This window comes from Megalobrama amblycephala, linkage group LG5 (assembly GCF_018812025.1).
Source record: "Megalobrama amblycephala isolate DHTTF-2021 linkage group LG5, ASM1881202v1, whole genome shotgun sequence".
Lineage (NCBI taxonomy): Eukaryota > Metazoa > Chordata > Actinopteri > Cypriniformes > Xenocyprididae > Megalobrama > Megalobrama amblycephala.
The window spans coordinates 12,905,832-12,927,005 of NC_063048.1; the positions used below are offsets into that span (position 1 = coordinate 12,905,832).

The 21,174-nt window shown below is 36.9% G+C and overlaps 2 protein-coding genes and 1 long non-coding RNA gene across 5 annotated transcripts in view; 2 read left to right on the forward strand and 1 right to left on the reverse strand.

The window, feature by feature from the left end:
- The window catches only part of efcab11 (EF-hand calcium binding domain 11), a 107,398-nt gene extending 96,638 nt beyond the window's left edge, over positions 1–10,760 (forward strand). The window contains exon 6 of the mRNA XM_048190762.1: positions 10,323–10,760. Within this exon, the coding sequence (XP_048046719.1) occupies positions 10,323–10,425 (103 nt within the window). The 3' untranslated portion in view covers positions 10,426–10,760. The remainder of the gene's footprint in view (positions 1–10,322) is intronic.
- Positions 10,761–12,116: 1,356 nt separating this feature from the next.
- On the reverse strand, positions 12,117–13,928 carry LOC125268509. The gene is made up of 2 exons (XR_007184900.1): positions 13,395–13,928; positions 12,117–12,501 (listed from the first exon to the last, which is right to left on the reverse strand). It is a non-coding gene; the product is annotated as an uncharacterized LOC125268509 (long non-coding RNA).
- foxn3 (forkhead box N3) overlaps positions 12,309–21,174 on the forward strand; it is a 126,074-nt gene continuing 117,208 nt past the window's right edge. Inside the window, exons 1-2 of one of the 3 annotated variants that reach the window (XM_048190767.1) lie at positions 12,309–12,485; positions 16,967–17,062. The gene's annotated coding sequence lies outside the window, so the exon portion shown is untranslated. Of the gene's footprint in view, positions 12,486–16,955; positions 17,063–21,174 lie in introns of those variants that run through there. The other 2 variants (XM_048190768.1, XM_048190770.1) reach the window with 2 other exon arrangements.

Consider the following 21,174-nt stretch of genomic DNA (forward strand, 5'->3'; position numbering starts at 1 on the left):
ATGTTCTATTGTGAATAAAATAGTGGCTCATGTGATTTGAAAGTCTGTTAGTTTTCATTTTATTCAAACTTAAAAAAAAATCCCAACATTTCCAGAATTTGGGTTGTAGTAATTATATGAATTAATAACATTCAGAAAGTTAAGAAATATTAATTGAATCTTCAGAATTTAGTTAATGTGTGTTAATATTAATGAGTAATGAATGTGTTTATGTTAACAACTTATGAAATGGAGAGAATAAAGTTTTTATTTGCATTTCTTTCAAAATATAATAATTAAAAATATAATGATTAATTATTAATTGTAATGATTTTATCAGTTCGTAATTTAAGAAGGAGGCGGGAACCGGCGAACATTCAACGTAACTTTAAGTTCAGAACCCCTAAACTATCGAAAGTAATGCCGGCAGACCCTATCGGACGTCTGCCGGCCACATAATCGCATCTAAAACGTAGATCAAAGTCCAGGCCTGGTAAGTAAATCCTGTCACTGTAAGTCGCTAAAAGTGAATGTTCCCGGAGCATCACAGGGACATCAATGTACAGTATGAAATATTAACACTCGCGCCACCGGCCTCACGCCGTTCATTTTTACATACCCCCATCGCCCCTTGCTACTCCCGAGACTATTTAACTCCCCCCGGGCCTGTCTTGGCGGCCGCATTTCACCTGGGGGTAAGGATTATTAGTATTTTGAAAGGATTAGCTGTAGCTTGACAGAACGTTTGATGACAGCAAAGTTAATCCAAATTCTTGGTCCGGTTCCCAGACACACTGCCGCTCGGTCCTCAGCCAGCCGGGAGGCTATTCCTCGCGGTGCCATGCGGTGGCACTGGACGCACGGTGGACGGCCCGATCCTCGATATATCGGCCGGCGATGGCTCCTCCGGAATGAGGGCAGCCGGCAGCGAGTCCCCCGTTCCCTAATATTGGCGGACGGCAGCAGGCTCCGGCCCACGGCGAACGGCGGCGACTATCCGCTCCCTCTTGGACGGCAGCCACCCCACCTCGTCCCAGGGGCAAACGGCCTCGAGCTCTCCGTCCAAAGATGAAGCACCATGCCCTGGGCAGCTTCTCGCGGTCTTCACAATCCCGCGCTGCCCGAACTCCTCAGCACCGCGATCCCCCTCAGCTACACAATTATTGGGTTTCGGCACCAAATAATTCACTAATGATTATCTTGATATCTATAGAAATTTAATTCAAAATAAACAAAGAACAATAATAATGCCGGCAGACCCTCGCGGACGTCTGCCGGCCACACAAACATAATAAAACGTAAAATAAAGTTTGGCCTATCCTCTATCGTCCTTCAGTTTTCTGCTCCTCCTTTTATGCTCCCGGAGCTCCTCCGTGAGGGACTCGGTTAAGGTGTTAAGGTGCAGTATCGCCACCTATTATGTTGAAGTGCCAAACCCTAGTTCCTAGCGCTGGATTATTTATGAAATTATCTTATGTATATATTATTAACATGATATCAATTCAATGCAGCGCTTTTCACAATACATACTTTAGCAGCTTTACAGAAAAATGCATATTTCTACATTACAATTTAGAGTAATCTGTTATTAGAGGTGAGTTTGTCAAAGTAATGTCCATATGTCAAAAATGTACAGTTCTAAGATAATACAAATCATGCAGTTAGTTAAATATTGTAGAGTATATTCATTTAGGCAGAAACAATGATCTCATCAAAGCAATTATTACAAAGTTGTGATCATAATGATTACAATATGTAGAAGATTTAGGAGTGGTGCATGTTTATTCAGAGTTGACGTCATCTGAAAGTCCTGGCAGGGGTTGGCGTCATCTCTTCACATGTGTTGGGTCATCTGAAAACTTCATATGAGGCTGGTCCAAACTAAAGCTGGCGTACTCTCTAGTTACCTCGGGATGGGCGTCCTGAGATAAAACAGAAAAGGAGAATAATTAGCATAGCTGTTATTCATAATATTTCAAGCAAAAGATAATCGTGTATTTGATCTTATATAACTGGAGTACAAGGTTATGAGGGGCATTATCTGAATGCTTGGCTACAGAGATGTGTCTTTAATCTAGATTTAAACTGGGAAAGTGTGTCAGAGCCTGGAACATGATCAGGAAGGCTATTCCAGAGTTAATAAGGAGCCAAATGCGAAAACGCTCTCCCATATCCATACTACCAAAAGGCAAAACTCTTGTGACCTTAAAGATTGTGATGGATTGTAGGGAGATAAAAGAATGGTCATTTAGGGCCTTATAGGTCAGTAGCAATACTTTGTAATCGATACAGAACGTTTTTAATATAAATATCACAGTTATCATCAATACCAGTCTATTGCTATACCCCTAGTCACTGCACTGACTTTTATGTCATGTCATCATGTTTTCCTAATAGGAGCATGACTGAGACGTGCAATCACTTTAGTTCTCTTTAGCATGAGTGAGTCTGTTTCCACCACGTGTAAAGATCTGCACAAGTCATGGCTGTTTTGAAGCACCCTATGTCTAGGTATGTCTCAATAAGGCCTGCTTGTTCCAGCGCGGTGTGTCTGTATTGAAATGAGCCTGAGAGTGAAACAAGGAGAGCAAGTTGGGAGGAGGGAAAAACAAAACAAAAAAAACCAAGCGAACATGGTAAGGATGAAATATCATTAATCAGGACTGGCAGATACAAATGAGGGACCTTGCTCCCAGCTCAGCCTGCTAGCAGAAAGCGAGTGTTGCCACAGAGCGTTATATCTCTGGAAGACGAGAACCTCTGTTTCAGTCCATCAGTGCCATCTTTGTGGGGTTCTTGTGTAGTTCGGTCTGAGCAGACCTGTCACAGCAGCTTGTTCATGCTGTTTTCACCGCTGTTACCGAAAGTCAAGTCACTGTTAACGTGATGCTCTCTAAAACAAAGTCTGGAGAGAAAATTAATAGGCACCGTGTTTGAATGAAAGACTGCACAGATGGTCTTAAAATTCAACGTAACTGGTATTTTTCCAGTTCAGCGCACATATATTTACATTATAATGAAAACATTGGAGCCGTGGCCTAACAGTTGACCTAGCAGGTGCTTTGAACCGAGGTGTTCATAGCAACAATGCAAGTTCATATCCATCTTGTCACTTTTCCTCAGCCTATTTCCCACCTTCTTCACTGGGGTTTATTTTTCTCTCCAATTTTGTAAAAAAAAAAAGGGTAAAAAGGAGCAAGAAAAAACAAGTACACCTTGCTTTCTAATCTGAGATGATGTACTTTATTATGAAATACTTTTATGTAATCTGAATGATTAAGATTATTTAAATTCTCAATTTTCCCTTTGGTTGGTTACTATCTGTAGTGAGGTTAAATGTACAAAAATATTCTGCTCTGAGCTAGTTTTTGTAAAGGCTGACGAATGCCGATGGTGAAGGTACATTCCAAGGCACTATGAGCATATTGATTTCCTTATGGGGGGCCTATTAAACATGATTTATTGATACTTTCCTCCTTTTCTTTCCCTTAAGCTGTGTTTAGCCACACAAGACCCCAAATGTAATGGAGAGAATGGATGAAAAATGAATTTTTACTTAAAACTCTGATGAACCGATGAAACAGATGCAATGTCTCTTCACGGTACCCTTGAACACTCGTCACGTTCAAAAATTAAAGATGTGTTCTTCGTTTATTTTTGTATTAGCTTAATGAGGTATGAAACTGCTATGTGGATGGAATGAGACCAATTTATATCTTCAGGTTTGAAGGGTTGTTTCAATTGATTTTTTCCCCCTTATTTTATCCCACTCCAAAAGACTTTAGGGAATCCAACATTTTCAAAAACTTTTACTTGCTTTGCCACTGGTGTTACCAAATGGATTTGCAACAAAATTACATGTTTTCGAACAGGTTTCCTGAACACTCATTATTACCATTGGACAGACAGACAGATAATCCCACCCTAAATTCAAACCATTGGTTAAGATGATGTTGCTGATGTTGATGTTACAGTAGTGCAGCAACAGGATGCCCTTACAAAAAATAAGTATATTTCAAGTATATTTTTCATTTTAAGTATACTTAAGTAAAGTTCAAGTACATTTTTAAGAATACGTTATGTAGTAAGTACTAATATCTACGGAAGAGGATTAGGGCCAAGCAATAATAAAAAAAATAAAACCATCTCAAGATTAAAGTTGTTAAATTTCAAAAAAAAAAAAAAAAACTTTCGAGAAAAAAGTTGAGATAAAATGTTGAGAATAAACTCGTTAAAATTTCGAGAAAAAAGTCTAGATAAAATTTTGAGAATAAACTCGTTAAATTTCGAGAAAAAAGTCGAGATAAAATGTTGAGAATAAACTCGTTAAATTACGAGAACAATTTCGTTAAATTACGAATTTGTTCTCATAATTTAACAACTTTTATCTCGTAATTTAATGACTTTATTCTCATAATTGAATGACTTTATTCTCAACATTTTTTCTCGACTTTTTTCTCGAAATGTAACGAAATTTTTCTCATAATTTAACGAATTTGTTCTCGTAATTTAACGACTTTTTTCTCGTAATTTAATTACTTTATTCTCAACATTTTATCTCGAACTTTTTTCTTGAAATTTAACACGTTTTTTCTCGTAATTTAATGAGTTTATTCTCAACATTTTATCTCAACTTTTTTCTCGAAATTTAACGAGTTTTTTCTCAAAATTTAACAACTTTAATCTCGAGATGGTTTTATTTTTTTATTATTGCTTGGCCCTAATCCTCTTCTGTAAATATCAATGTACAAGAAGTATACTTGTTAGTGTACTGTTTCAGTGCTACTTGAGACTAAATTGGCCCACTTTTTAGTGTATAAAAGTATACTTTTAAGTATCATTTTAGTGCAACTGTAAACTTTGAGTACACAACTAGTTTACAACTACGTTTTTTGATTGTATTGCAACTATACTACAAGAGAACTTATAGGTATACTGATAGTTTACTAGTCAAATACTTTTAGCACATTTTTTTAGTTTATAAATGTACACTTTGAAGTATGCCCTAAAGTAAGTTTAGTAATGTTATACTGCAAGTATTCTTTTCAATTGTGTAACCAGTCTTCTATCACTTGTATCTGCTTCTTCTTCACCTGTGTTTTGATCCGGCAACCAAGTCTCATTAGAAAAACATACCTGTGGGAATGTTTTCGCGAGTCGCAAAATACGTACCAATACGTACATATCACTGCAGTTTCGATGTGAAATGTCCACTGAGTGGCGCTAAAAGCATGTTCGGTTTTTTTTTACCGGAACAGAAAAAAACGTGAATATGGTACGTTTTTATGTCATTGGTTTTTATACGAATCACCGCAGTTCTGATTTGAAATTTGCACTCCATTGCGCTTTAAAATAACATACCACCGACACTACACCTAAACCTACCCGATAGTGTTAACAAAAGCAAATGTGACATTTAGCTTGTTTAGATCTCTCTTTGAGCTCTTTTACTGTGACTCGCCCAGTGCCGGCCCTAGCCTCTTTGGCGCCCTAGGCAAGATTTTTTTTGGCGCCCCCTTATATTGTGATTTATCCAAAGGGGCGAATCTAGAAAATTATTTATAGGCTGGCAAAGGGGTGGCTTGAGGTCTATGAGGGGTGGCAACACCAAAGCAAGTGCTCATGCATAGTTTTTGGAGATTTATACACAATTGTGTTCACAAACATTGCATTACCAGAAAGTATCTATATACTGTTTAAAATTAATAAATAACAAAATTTCAATATCCATCATGGCACCAAGTAAATACGCTATATGAAAAACTTCTAAAGGAGTCTGAGCTGGTATCACTAAAGGAGATGAGCAGTTTTATTAATATTACACAGGCTACTTCAATGGTCATCAATTCATATAACATGGTAACAAAAATACCTCTTTTTCATTTTACTATTATTATAAATTGATCTTGCAGTAGATGAAAAGCATGAGAAAAATAAGTATGAACTTGGTATGCACCAAAATACAATATACTGTCAATTACAGTAAAAGTAAATTCAGCATCCTCTGCACATTGGGCTAAATTTCATTACAGTACAGTACTATAGCAATGTATTGGTCTTCTGACACAGGACTTTATCCCTAGGCAATCATTTCTCAACACTACAACAAATACAGTATACATATAACAAATGGCTACAAAGAAAGTTGACAATCACAACATTGAGGGTGTACAAGTGAAATTTCCCTCATCTAAAGTAGCCTACTGGTACTGTGTAAGTTTAAAACCCCTGTAAATTATTCATTCAGCTCTCTCAGATTTTGACTAGTGTGTCATCAGTTTTGCTACCTAATGTTGTCATTGTTAAACGTTTTGAGAAATGTGTCTTTGTTTTGATAACTGAACGAATGGTTTGGGAAACTGGGCCAATTGAATCACTTATAATGTGTTAGCAATCGAGAAAAGCTAAAATACGTTTACATTATTACCCCAACTCTGCTATTAGTTTCTGTGAACGAGATCTCCGTATTGATTTCATGTTATTGGTTCGTCGGATTGCAAAAATAGCTTTATCCATGATGAAAATGGAGCGGGCGGTTGCTGAATCAGCTCGCCAAAAAATTACGAAAATTAATCTCAGACATATTCGGATGGGACTACATTTCTCACAGGACTTCTAGCCAGGAAGCAGTAATTTTTCGATTCATGTACAAATATGGGGAAAAAATCGTAAGTGAACTTGGCTGCACTTTGAGAGTTTTTGACTCTCAAAGAATCGGTTCATACGAGTCATTTGTTAATGAAGCACACTGGGCTTGAAAGACGTGTTTTCTTGCCATTTGCGTTACTCAGTTTTTTTTAGTCATCATATTGAAGCGCCGCTCCAGTACTTGACTCCAGTACTCCAACACTGCTTACATATTATATTCTGTGATAATTTTGGGGTGGCAAAGCTTTTTCTTAGGGGGGCAGATGCCACCCCGGTAGATCCGCCCCTGTCCACGCATCCGGCCTCTTTGGCGCCCCCTAGCGAGATTGCGCCCTTAGCATTTGCCTATACTGCCTATATAACGGGCCGGCTCTGGACTCGTCTTTCACGGGAGTCGTGCAAGGCTTCCTCGTCGTAAGTACAACTCGTATCAGCTGAGCTACCGAGCAAGCTTGTTATGTCAGAAAAGCTAAACATATGGAGCTGGTTAAGCGATGCAAGTCCAAAATATATTAGTTTACAAATCGTGCACTTTGGTTAAAAAAAAAAAAAAAAAAAAGCATTTTGAAATCATAACATAATATTGTGCGAGGAGACGTGAAAACGAGTTTTTATTAATCCATAATCTGACCCTGTAATCTGTGTATGAAAATGATTAAATCGCTTGCCGTTTTACTGCCTCTAGCGTTCATTTCTTTTGGAAACTGCAGTGATATGTACGTATAGACCTCTTTAGAGCAGACGTCACAATTACGTCACTTGCAGCTGCGCGCGCAAAGTGGTTGCAGAAAAAAAGACGGTAGCAATTGGAGGAAAATGCAAAATCCACAGAATAAGAGAAAAACGTTTTGTTGTGCCTCTGGATGTTGGAATCGGAATGCAAAAAAATATAGTCTTCATTTTTAAAGAAAACCATCATTGAAAACGTCCTTTGAAGCTAAATGGAGACGTTTCACAGACTGCACTGATGACACCTGCAAGGATTAGTCTACTATTAAAGCAGGAATTTGATGTAAACAGTAAGTCTACATATTATTACAATATTCACATATGCAGTTTAGAGGACATACATACATAGCAGTTACAGCATGAAATAATATTTAAACCTATAACATTTTACATAGATAACTTTTAAACATAGTCTATACAATTTTTATTTCACAATTCTGACTTTTTTTTCTTGCATTTGCGTGTTTATGACTCCCAGTTCGGCCATTATAACTCGCAATTGTGAGTTTATTTCACAATTCTGAGGGGAAAAAAGTCAGAATTGCGGGATAAATTGCAATTCAGAAAACGAGTATAACGAGTTACAGGATAACGAGCATATCTCACAATTCTGTTTTTCTTTGTAAGAAATGTGAGATATAAACTCAGATTTGCGAGAAATAAAAGTCAGAATTGTGAGATATAAACTCAAAATTAACTTTTTTTATTCTTTTATTTCGTGGCTTCCATAGACTGCTACTGCTCAACTGTCATTTTCTGCAACCAGCTAGGCTCCGCCCATAAAAAACGTCATCGCCGTTTGCAAACACCAAATTGGTCTATTGGTACATATTTTGCCGACTTGCGAAAACGTTCCCACAGGTTGCGATCCAGAGATTCTTTACTCTTTCAGAAGATGTGTAATAGCGCCCCCTACCATATAAATGTGGCCGGGAAAGAGTAAAGTAGATTTGAAGTAAATTCAAATGTGACATAAAAAGTGGACTAGCCTACACAAAAAAATCAGACACTTTCTTTATGAATCAATATTTTCAAACAATGCAAGTTTATAAGACGTGTGTAAAACTATGTGAATAAAATATTTAATAGGCAATCAAAAGAGTAACATCTACTAGCCAAGTATACTTAGAATACTTAATTATACTTTTAAGTATATCTCAATCAAAAGATTGAGTACAAGTTTCTGTCAATATATAAGGCAAGCACTTCAGTGCAATTTTAAGTATATTTCTGAAAAGTACATAGACTGAAAGTATACTTCCTTATTTTTAGTTTAAAAGAAGTATACTAATAGCACACTTGAATAAACTTCTTTTTCATATGGGTGGTGAGGTTTCCTAGCCTGACTACGTCAGACTTCCTACTTCCGCTCAATTTCATTTCGCTTCTGTACTCAGTCTGATACAGCGTCAGAGCTTTGTGTTTGCCACCGGTCTGGAAACAGCCGGGCCAATCAACGAACAGAGGGCGGGCTGAGAGCCGTGACGTAATGCTAAGCACCGAGTTTTACATTGTAGGTTAGAGAAATCGAAAACCGAAACGACCGCGGAAATGGGAAACGAGACACGGGATGCAAACTTCGGGATGCATTAACTTCGCATAATCTGCAAAAGTCGTTTACAGCCATGTTCACTCCGGTATTTCGCTCGCATCATCATGTGTTTACAACAGGTTTACAGTGGAAGTTCAATCATAGATTTGAGTTCGATGCATGATGTCTGTGCTTCGATGCGGCTGTACAGGCCCATAACATACGTCATAACTAAACGTATCTGATTGGCTTACGGGTAACCAATGATTTTAAACTTCAGACAAGCGCCCCCTAGCGAGAGAGAAAACACTTCTCTATTATGCCATTCCAGACTCTGTCTACGAAGCAAAGTGAAGTAGCAGAGTCTGGTATTACCAGGCTAGAGGTTTCCAAGATAAAATACAAAATCCATCAGATATATGGTATACAAATGAATGCATCTGCCTTACGTACGTAGAGAAATGGCACATGCATCATCAGTAAATTAGAAATTAACCGCTGATTAGTCTTTGAAGTGACATTAATGATGCAATTACTCTCTGAAGTCATTTAAATGAAGGCACTTAATGTATAATAATGTAATATATTTATTGAGAATGTTGTCTTTTTATGCCGTAGGAGGACCTTGATCTCACGGTAAGTGCTCTGATTTTAAACATTCAAGACTTTCTTGTGATCCTGATAGTGTAAAGACTGCATATGACATTGAGTGCAACAAATGTTGCCTTCATGCACACAATTCATTTTACTTTATTCCTTGGTGGCTGGGCGCAGAGTCTCTGAACTCTAATTATATGTGCAAACAGAGCTGAAGCCCATATTACTGTATCACAGAGGGTTTGGCTCAATTAGCTTGTGTAAATATCACACTGGCAGCCACTGAAGAGCCTCTTATCACCGTATTATGTTTAAAGGTGCTGTTCTGTTTCACTGGCTTTGATTCATTATTGCACAAACATTAAATAATTATGTTTCAACAAGCCTTTTCTGTTTCTACGCTAATTAATTAAACCTCATCAGTAAATTGAATATCTGAATATGATGCATTCACGTTGCTTGTTTATTGATTTATCCATGAATTTTCTCAGCATCACTGACAAATGGCTCACACAAAAGAAGATTTTGAAACAGAAGTGTGTGATAACATTGTGTGGACTTTTTTGGATTCATACAGAATTGCAACCCAGAGTTCACATATGCTGGATGTTAACTTTATGGTGGCTGACAATCAATTAAGTAGCTAATAAAATTAACATTTTGTTTGTGTTCATACAAAGAAAACATGCTCATCCACATGATGCTTCTTTTAGTTCTCTATTTGTGTCATTACAGCAAAAGAAACCTGCTTTTTTTGGCCAAATGAATCATTATATACTCCAATAATAAGCCACACTGCATGTTAGTTTTTCAACATATTGCCTGTTTCCTTCAACAGGTCGCATATGTGTATGCCACAACAGGCCAGTGCGAACGGAACAAACGGACCAGATGCATCTCATCAATTCTCTCTGCTTGTCCCTGTGCGGTCTGTCCACTAGTTTGTGATTCATGGCACATGGGCCTACTAATGACCAACATCAGCGTTCAAGCCAAGCTGGAAGATTAACCAGCTCACGACTTATTATTGACATTGATAAAATGGGGACACAGACAAATACACAGACTATTTAGGAAGAGTAGACAGTCAGTCTGTTGGAAGAAGGTCATGTTTATTTATGGCACAGCTACATAGAGTGACAATAACATCCAAGTCAACATGTATTTTTCATTGTTGAAATGAAAATTGGTGTTTGTGGCTTTTTGTCTGTTATCCATCTACCATGTCCTGCCCCTGTCCCCAAAGGTGTTAAGTTCGTTCACCCAAAAATGAAATTTCTGTCATTAATTACTCACCCTCATGTTGTCCCAAACCCGTAAAACCTTCGTTCATCTTCGGAACACAAATTATGATATTTCTGATGAAATCTGAGGGTTTCTGAACCACAAATAGGCAGCAACGTCATTGCACCTTTTGAGGTCCAGAAAGGTTGTAAAGACATTGTTAAAATAGTTCATGTGACTACAGTGGTTCAACCTTAATGATATGAAGTGACGAGAATACATTTTGTGCAAAAACAAAATAAAAATAATGACTTTATTAACAATTTCTTCTCTTCCCTGTTACGCAGTTGACGTAGTAAATTCAGTGCAGCGCTTCTGGGTTCTACCTCAGAATGCCGGCTCATTATTGGCCCGCTCCTGTGTCAGCATCACACGCATGCATCGTGCGGCTCACGTACAGCATCAGTCAATACAGACTCTGCGTTCTGACGTAGAATGAGGTTGCTGCCTATGCGTGGTTCAGAAACCCTCTGTTTTCATAAAAAATATCTTAATTTGTGTTCCACAGACAAACGAAGGTCTTATGGGTTTGGAACGACATGAGGGTGAGAAATTAATGAGAGAAATTTCATTTTTTGGTCAACTAACCCTTTAAGGTTTGGGTGATTAGCCACATTTGCAAATTGTATCTTTTTACATTAATGGCCTTTCAAAATTAGCTGTACACACATGCACACATGCATATATATATATATATATATATATATATATATATATGAACATGTGTATATATACAGTCAAACCAAAAATTATTCAGACACTAGATAGACTTTCTTTTTTATTTTTTTACTAGTGGGTGCAGGACACTATAGTACATTTATTTATTTAAGTGAGGATAGCAAAATAAAGAAAACTGTGACATGCCCAAAAATTCTTCATACATGTGGACTACCAGTAAAATTTATAAAAATTTGGGACCAAAAATTATTCAGACACTTTGACCTGACCATGTTTGGCTTAAGTGTTATCTGACATATTTAATATAAATTTTTTCTGACACAGTTTAACTCGGAGATCTTGTCATATTTTATTACCATTTTTAAACTATAGTGAACAAAGTGTATTAATGAATAAAATGTTCAAGGTGTCTGAATAAATTTTGGTTTGACTGTATATACATACACACACATACATGTATACCTATATATAGACCTGTGTAAAATGAGTCGCAATAAGCAAATTTTCAAAAATGTGTTTTTATTTTCTAATTCTGTATTTAAAAAATCTTCAAATGTTCACTTAAGATATAACAGATAATGTTTGTGTGAATACTCGCAAAGACAAATATTTTAAAATACTGTATGTAACACAGTTCATAAATATGGAAAGAAGGAGGCGGGAACCAGCGAACGTTCAAACATAACTTTAATTCAAAATAAACAAAGAACCAAACGAAAGTAACGCTGGCAGTTCCTCACGGACAACTGCTGGCCACACTAACTTAACAAAACATAAAATAAAGTCCAGGCCTGGTCCTCTCTCGTCCTTCACTGTTGTCGCACCTCCTTTTATGCTTCCGGAGCTCCTTCGTGAGGCCTATGCGACTCGCAGGTGAAGATCGTTAACTCTCGCGTCACCGGCCTCGCGCCGTTCCCTCACGGCTCTCACCCGCCCTGTGCGTCACATTGTAATTCTGTGTTTATGTGTAGTATGTGCTAAGTGCCCAGCAAACATTGGTCCAACAGCAACGTCGTGTCCCTGGCCAAAAATTGTCACGGTAGGACAGCATAAATCTGTAAAAATATGTAACACAGAACATTTCATAAAGATGCATTTATATAGGCTATGTTTGCACATGTCTACAATTCTCTGGTGTTTCATGTATAATTGTTACTTTGACTTTTAGCTAAGTGTAGTTCAATATATAATACTTATTTACTTACTTACTTAATTAATTAATTAGATAGATAGACATCCGTTCAAATGTTATTTTGGAACTACTTTTCAATCCTGACTGGACGTGTCGGAGGTATTTTTTTATGGACAAAGGAGCCTACTCCTCTCAGAAAATGTACAAATAAAGATACTTTTAGAAGTTTAAGTGAAAACCTCAAATTCGACCAAAATTGTTCACTTGTTGTGCCTGTAGCTAGTTTTTAGCCCGTGTGCATTTCGACATAGCCTTTATGTTTATAATTTATTAATTTTGTGTATTAATAAAAAAAAAATATATTATCATTATTAGGTAATATGTAATATCATAGACCTTATTATAAAATGAATGCATCGGTTATGTTATGAATAAAGTATTTCAGTAATGGAAATCACATTTTTCAAGATCTAAATGCTTAAGAAACTCTCAAAAGAATAAAGTATCAGAGATCATTCATTTGAGAGGAGTAATTAATCATATGTACCAGGAAGAAAAGCCCTGTAATAAATGACCATTAAGGTTCATATAGGGCAATCAGACTGTCACCACATTGATCCTACACATTCTGATAGGCAGTACTCTTGACGTCAGTTCACAGTTAGTGAATACCTTTATGCGTTTAAGCTGCACATCGCAATGTTTCATTCATCTCATCAACCAGCAATCAAATTAGCCACTCAATATTTCAAACCTGAGGAATAAGCACTCGTGTTCACTGATCTAAGAGGCAATTACCTGGAGCTGAGTTCTTACCTCAAAGGGTTTCACAGATGAGAAGGAAATGAACGGCACTCCAAGGCCTTTTCAAATAGATCTGGAGTTCTTACTTGGCAAGGTGAGCAAACAGGGTGACACTGAGAAAACAAAAAGATGGAGGGGAGCAGGAGGAGGAAAAGTGGTACATAAAGTCGATCAATAAAGAGAGATCAATGCTTTTGTGAGGACTCAAGCAGACCCCTGGGAGTTCTGGGTACGGAGAACATGGCGGAGTATTGTGCCTGTAATCTCCTTCACTCTTTCTGTGTTTTCAGAAAGGGCTCCATTTGGAGAGCGGCATCACACTGGCCCCACGCTTCTGGCCCACTTTTAAAGGAACTAGTTCCTTTGCCTTTGCCTCAGGCATGAATGAATCATAAATTTAAGGGTGCTGGAGACTAGAGAAGGTAGAGTTCTGGTAATGCCGTGCTGACTAATATAATGTGGCAGGATACAAAATATATATCTTACAGCAAATCTGATAAGAAATCCTCGGAGGAAAAAGAAAATATAGATGTTTCCCAATATACTGGGGTAAGCTGCAGTTTATTTGTATTGCTTGTTTATTGATCACCCTAATTAATTTGAACCTACAAACTTTTAGTTTCCAGGTCTTCTATCTATCTCTCTATATGTCTGTCTTTATTTTATAGCTATTTATATATATCTCCAGTGTTGGGGGTAGTTACATAATCAGATTACTTTTTAACTAGTAAAATAATGTAAAATACTTTTGAATTTACAACAAAACAAAATTTACAATTTATCGGAGTTACTTTTTTCAAATAAGTAAGGCAAGTTACTTGTTTTCCAATTTATTGACTCGTAGCTCTCCTGTCCCCATGTTGAGAGAAATCAGTGCGGTCACACTGCACTTTTCGTCCCATTGACTTCCATTACGCAAGCTCGTGCGAAAAGTTACGCATTTCGCTGCGTTCCAGAGTTCAAGTTTGGTGAATTCTGACCTGCGAATTCGCATCACGTGAAGACTTGCAACCAGTAGAAGATCGATTCGTCACGATACCACTATATGCACGGAGCGTTCTTTAGAACTTCCGCATTAATATAAACCAGATCGAAAACTTCCGGTGAGAGTCATTTGCTGGTGTGTTGAGCATCAGTAGTGTAATATTTAGTTTATAATCAGAATATAGTCACTTAAATAGTCAGGCATAGCATTAATTTAGTTATTCAAACGTAAGACAGCATAAAAAAAATAAATAAATAAATAAATAAAGACGTAGGCCTACCTCATTGTTCCTCCTCGGCTAAATTCAATTCGACCATCAGTTTTCACACTTTTATGTGAAAAAAAAAAGCTTCAAAAATGAAATATTTATTGTGCACTTTAGTTAGATTAATTGAATAAAATGTGTTTTTACAAAAGTGCTGAAATCATTGATCTTGTGCTACACTGACTGACATCTACTGTGATTACAAAGGGAAAGTGCGGTGTCATTTATTCACAAGAAAAGTTATTGTTTTCCTTAACATTTTTTGAGTATTTCATACTTCACATTGACAAAATGTATTTTTAAACCTAGTTATTTTATAATGTTTAATATTTAGTCAAAAACGAAGTGAAAAACGATTAGAAGAAATGGCTGATACATGCGCAAAAAAATGCTTCTTTGCCGCCACCTGCTGGCTAAAGTGGTAATTATTGTCTTTTTTTTTATTTTTAAATAAGTGTTTTCTATCAAATGTTGAATTTCCTACATTTTTAAACGTTCAGTTTTACAATGGGGACAGTCTCAGAAGGATGAACAAATAGGCTAATGTTTGTTGTCATCACATTAAAAATAACATTTTAAGTGCTCGGGAAAAAATGTGTGTGCGTGTCTAATTAGAGACACTGCGTTTTTAAACGTCCCAATAGCTTCGTCTTTATTGCAATCAATAAAACTGTTTTATTGGCAAATTAGGTAAATGTGATAACTGCATGAACATATAAATACAACATTAAAAAGTCAACCATTAATGGTTTTATGTCGATGTACAACGAGTAGGCCTACAGAAAGAACAGCTAACAGTTTATCGGAAATGCCCGAGCTGGCTTAACAACAACCAGGAAATAACCGTGCATATATAGTCCATTAAAAGAAAGAGACTTTGCAGTAAAGCCAGGTAGGTTGTATATTTTTACATTTTGAATATATTACTATATGTTATATGTTGAATTCACGTTTATAAAAAAGATCCTGTAGACCGTGACGTCATATCACGACCGTTGCAGCATCCGATGAAATTTGTCACGTTCAAAGTCTGGTGTGACCGCGTCTTGTGTGCGCTGTGTAAACATGATGGCTATTCTAGATTAGTTCTACTTCGACTAAATGTGAGCATACATTTACTCATTTACTGTACTCCTCTCCTGCATCCTGTTCTTCTGTATTTCAGAATGGCAGCACAGCTGAAAGGCTTGTTTGTTTTAACTGCGTCCTCGACTGTACAAGCATGAATGCATTTCCTTCAGCCTGAGGCGTATTCATTTCTCTTAGTGAAAGGGCCTTTACGTTTGCCAAAAATATAACTTTTTGTTGTTGTTATAAAAACAAAAAAGGCCAGCCATGATGAGAAAAAGTAACGCAAAAGTAATGTAACGCATTACTTTATATAAAATGTAACTAAGTAACACAATTTACTTCTTTTAGGGAGTAACGCAATATTATAATGCATTAGCCTACTTTTAAAAGTAACTTTCCCCAGCAATGTGTCTGTCTATAGGCTATACTATAGCCATATATGTCTATCTATGCTATCTTTCCTTCTGTTTATACATATTTTTCTGTATATATCCACCTATCTCTCTCTCTGCCTACTTTATATATCTATATACTACATATACCTTTCCTGTCTGTTTGTTTGTTTGTCTGTCCGTCCGTCCGTATATTTACAGTAGATGAAAACAAGTATTGATTTTGGCAAGGTGAATTAAAAATCACTGTGCTGCTCATAGTACCCACCAAAATAAGTTTTTATTAACAGTGTAAAGTCATAATAAATAAAGTACCAGATCACCTTCTAGCAGTGTTGTTAACATAATTTTTCTGTCATTTTAATTCATTACTTTATTTCTACTTTCAGCGCAGTAGCAATAACAGCAGTAACTGTAATTTGGGGGGAAACTATGATTACCATTTCCACAATCCTTTTAGACATATTGTCTACTCCATGTCTCAACAGGCTTGAGCTCAACTTTTCCAGAATGTTTCAGTAATAATATCAAATTATGTCTTGGTAATATTATGATCAGGGTGAGAGGCAAACGTTATAAATGTTGTGCGTTCCTCTCATTAATGTTTTATCGGGAAACACGCAGCGAAGTGTGTCAAAGCGAATCCCACATGACATACGCACACACAGATTCAATTAGATTTTCAATTTTGCGCAGATATGTATTAAATGACTCTGATTTTTCATCGCATTTTATTTTCCACCTGTGGCTAATGTATAATGTATGTGCTGTCAACCTTTGATGTTTAAATTCTGGTACTCTCACGAGGTTTAAATACATGCAAACACCTGTTAATTATTTTTCATCCATTGCATTTAAATGACTCCTAAAGGTTTGATTACTGCCATTTGAAGTCATGCAGATCTGATGAAGAAAAGCAGATGCTCTCTCTCGGTGATATATGATGGGGCTTCAGCAGGCCTATATGGTAAGTTCACCTTTTTCTGGTCTCAAAATATGTGACCCTGGACCACAAAACCAGCCATAAGAGTCAGCTTTTTGAAATTGAGATTTATACATGATCTGAAAGCTGAATAAATAAGACTTCCGTTGATGTATGGTTTGTTAATATGACAATATTTGACATCTATAGATACATCTATTTGAAAATCTGGAATCTGAGGATTGTCCAAATGAAGTCCTTCCTTAGCAATGCACAAAAAATAATTTTTATATATTTACGGTTGGAAATTTACAAAATATCTTTATGGAACACGATCTTTACTTAATATCCTAATGATTTTTGGCATGAAAAGAAAAATCAATCATTTTTACCCATGCAATGTATTGTTGGCTATTGCTACAAATATTATGACTGGTTTTGTGGTTCAGGGTCACATATTTCATTTATTGTTTGTGAAATTTTAATAGTTTACCAGTGCAATTTTTATTTTCAGCAGCACCATAGTAATCACTGTTAAATCCATGTGCATTTCTTCAACATCATGGCCAATCTAACTAGTTTTTATAAATCAAACATTTGTATTTATGTTGAAAAATAGTAGCCTGAATAGATTTTGAATGAATTTACTGCAATATCGCAACAATAACATAATTTCTAAAGAGTTACTATAGTAAAACCATGGTAAAAAGTTGTATGGGAAATTTTGTAGGCATATTTGTAATCATTTTGTTTTGTTTCAAATGTGTGGCTCGTACATAAATGCTGATAGCCACTCTGTCCATAAAACAAATGAATAGTCTAGATTCCACTCAGTTGTTACCAGCTATAAAATCTCAGCTATGCTTCACAAATTTTAATGTACTGCATTAATTCAAACCCACCATGTCCTTGATCCAAATGCCTGTGGCAGGCTGTTGGTGCTGTAGTACAATAGGTGAGTGTAGGTTGTGTGTGAGGATTGAGTGGACAAAAGGCCCAATATTTCTCAGCGCAAATGACCCACTTGGGCTTTAGGCCATTAGCCGGGTGAGGATCTCAACAAATTATGCCATCTGCACTGTGTGTGTCCGCTGGATGAGGAATGAAAAAAACAAAAACAATAGATGGATTACTTTGGCTCGCATGGTCGCTTCACAGTGTGCCTGGTGGTGAAAGTCCCTGGACGCTTAGAGAGCCGTCGTGTGTCATATACAAAGGTTTGGACTCAGACAAACTGGTTTTATGTCCTAACCGTAGCAGTTGTAACAAGGCAAAGCTGCACTATTAAGGGATAATTCAGTCCTGACAGCAGTTAACATGACCTGTTCTGCCTTCCAGCAGTACGTTCGTCAGAGATGGTTCCATCCACAAGTGCTTTTCCCTGAGAAAGAGCGAGACAGACAGATGGATGGAGGGATGGCGACATTAGTTTCCTGTTCATGCTGCGTTTGTTGTGTGAAAAGTGCCTTCTTTTATTGAAAAAGAATTGCACTCCGTTTTTATTGTTTGCATATCACATTAAAGCTGCGTTTCATTCTGCGGGAGAATCGTTGCGGAAGCGCCAGCCATTACTGTGATTGATTTTTCAGTCGGCAGGCGCGTGGCTGTGCTAGATCCATCACGCGTTCTCCCTGCTCTTTGCTCACACTCTCACAGAGAGTGAAAAACAATCACCCTCGTTTCTCCCCAGCAGCGAGGCAGCGCCGCCTCTTTCTGTTTTGGGTGTCTATTAGCTTCCCAGACTTCAATAGATTATAATAATGGTTATTGTCCCTTGTGTCACATTATAGATATGAGTTGATGTTGCATCCCTGTGAAAGAACATTTCAGCTCATAGTGTGAGACTAGTTACCCATCCTTGAATCGCACTGGGAGGATTCTAAGCTAACGGATTTCACCACTTATTTCAATTATTGTGGGCCAACTCTTATACGCGTTCTCTTGAGTTATTTTCTGCCGCTGAGTGTAGAGAAAACGGCGCAGTTGTTAAAGATGTGCGCAGATCCACCTCTGCTGTGTAAACAGTGTTTATTGAGTATTGTTGATGGGAATCGGTTGAGTGGTTTAAGTAGTATGGTTTGCATTATATCCTATTACGCCCCTGGATCATATTCATGCTTATAGTGTGTTCAAGAGCACTGTTCCATTTCTTGGCATCCCTTGTGTACAGGTCATTTGCACTCAGGTAGGTTTGACTCAGATAATGCAGCATAAATAATGCAGGATGAATGCAGCATTTAACAAGCCTTATTTTTTCCTCTATATACCTTGCAGAAGCAGCTGTATCTGACTTTGGTTCATGTGGAATGAAAAAGCAGTGGACCATTTGAAAGAAATTCAGTTTCAAATGAGAGGTTATGTGAGGAGATGTTATGGAAGCTTGTTTCCAGCATGGAATAAAACAATTTAAAAGATAATTGCAACTTTTTATCTCACAATTGTGAGTTTACATCTCGCAATTCTGACTTGTTTTCTCAGAATTCCGGGATATAAATTCGCAATTGCGTATTATAAAGTTAGAATTGCGAGATATAAACTTGCCATTGTGAGAGATAAAGTCAGAATTGCATGATATATATATTTCATTTTATTTTTTTCTCAGAAGTTTCTCAGTTTATATCTTGCAATTCTGACTTTATATTGCACAATTTTGACTTCTTTTCTCAGAATTGTTAGATATAAACTTGCAATTGCGAGTTATAAAGTCCAATTCTGATGGATAAAAAGACTGGCTTTTTTCTCAGAATTGCAAGATTATATCTCCCAATTCTGACTTTATAACTCACAATTGTTTATATATACCAATTCTGAGAAAAAAGTTTTTAGAATTTCTCTCAATTCTGACTTTATAACACCCAATTGCGACTTTATATCATGCAATTCTGACTTTATTTCTCACAACTGTGACTTGATATCACGCAATTCTGACTTTATTTCTTGCAATTCTGACTTTATATCACGCAATTCTGACTTTATTTCTCACAACTGTGACTTGATATCACGCAATTCTGACTTTATTTCTTGCAATTCTGACTTTATATCACGCAATTCTGACTTTATTTCTCCGAATTGCGACTTTATATCACACAATTATGAGATAAAAAGTCGCAATTACCTTATTTATTTTTTATTCTGTGGCGGAAAAAAGCTCCCATAGTATGATTTAAAGATCACCCCAAAATGAAAATTCTGTCATTAATTACTCATCCTCATGTCGTTCCAAATCCATAAGACTTTCGTTCATCTTCAGAACATACAGTGGGTACGGAAAGTATTCAGACCCCCTTAAATTTTTCACTCTTTGTTATATTGCAGCCATTTGCTAAAATCATTTAAGTTCATTTTTTTCCCTCATTAATGTACACACAGCACCCCATATTGACAGAAAAACACAGAATTGTTGACATTTTTGCAGATTTATTAAAAAAGAAAAACTGAAATATCACATGGTCCTAAGTATTCAGACCCGTTGCTGTGACACTCATATATTTAACTCAGGTGCTGTCCATTTCTTCTGATCATCCTTGAAATGGTTCTACACCTTCATTTGAGTCCAGCTGTGTTTGATTATACTGATTGGACTTGATTAGGAAAGCCACACACCTGTCTATATAAGACCTTACAGCTCACAGTGCATGTCAGAGCAAATGAGAATCATGAGGTCAAAGGAACTGCCTGAAGAGCTCAGAGACAGAATTGTGGCAAGGCACAGAGGAAAAAAAATGAACTCAAATGATTTTAGCAAATGGCCGCAATATAACGCAATATAAAGAGTGAAAAATTTAAGGGGGTCTGAATACTTTCCGTACCCACTGTAAATGAAGATCTTTTTGAAAAAATCTGACAGCATTCTGTCCCTCCATAGACTGCCGTTGCAACTTGATCTTTGACGGTTCAAAAAGTTCATAAAGAGACTGGAAAAATAATCCATATGAATCGAGCGGTTAAGTCCAAATTTTCTGAAGAAACTCGATCTCTTTTTATGATGAACAGATTTAATTTACTCACATATAAACCTTGATCAGTGAACATAAACAGAAGCTCAACCGAACATGAATGACGCACAAGAACAAACCTCTTCCGGAAGCTCAAACGTGCTGCGTAACACACGAGAATGAACCTCATTGGTTATGCTGCATGTTTGAGCTTCCCGGAGA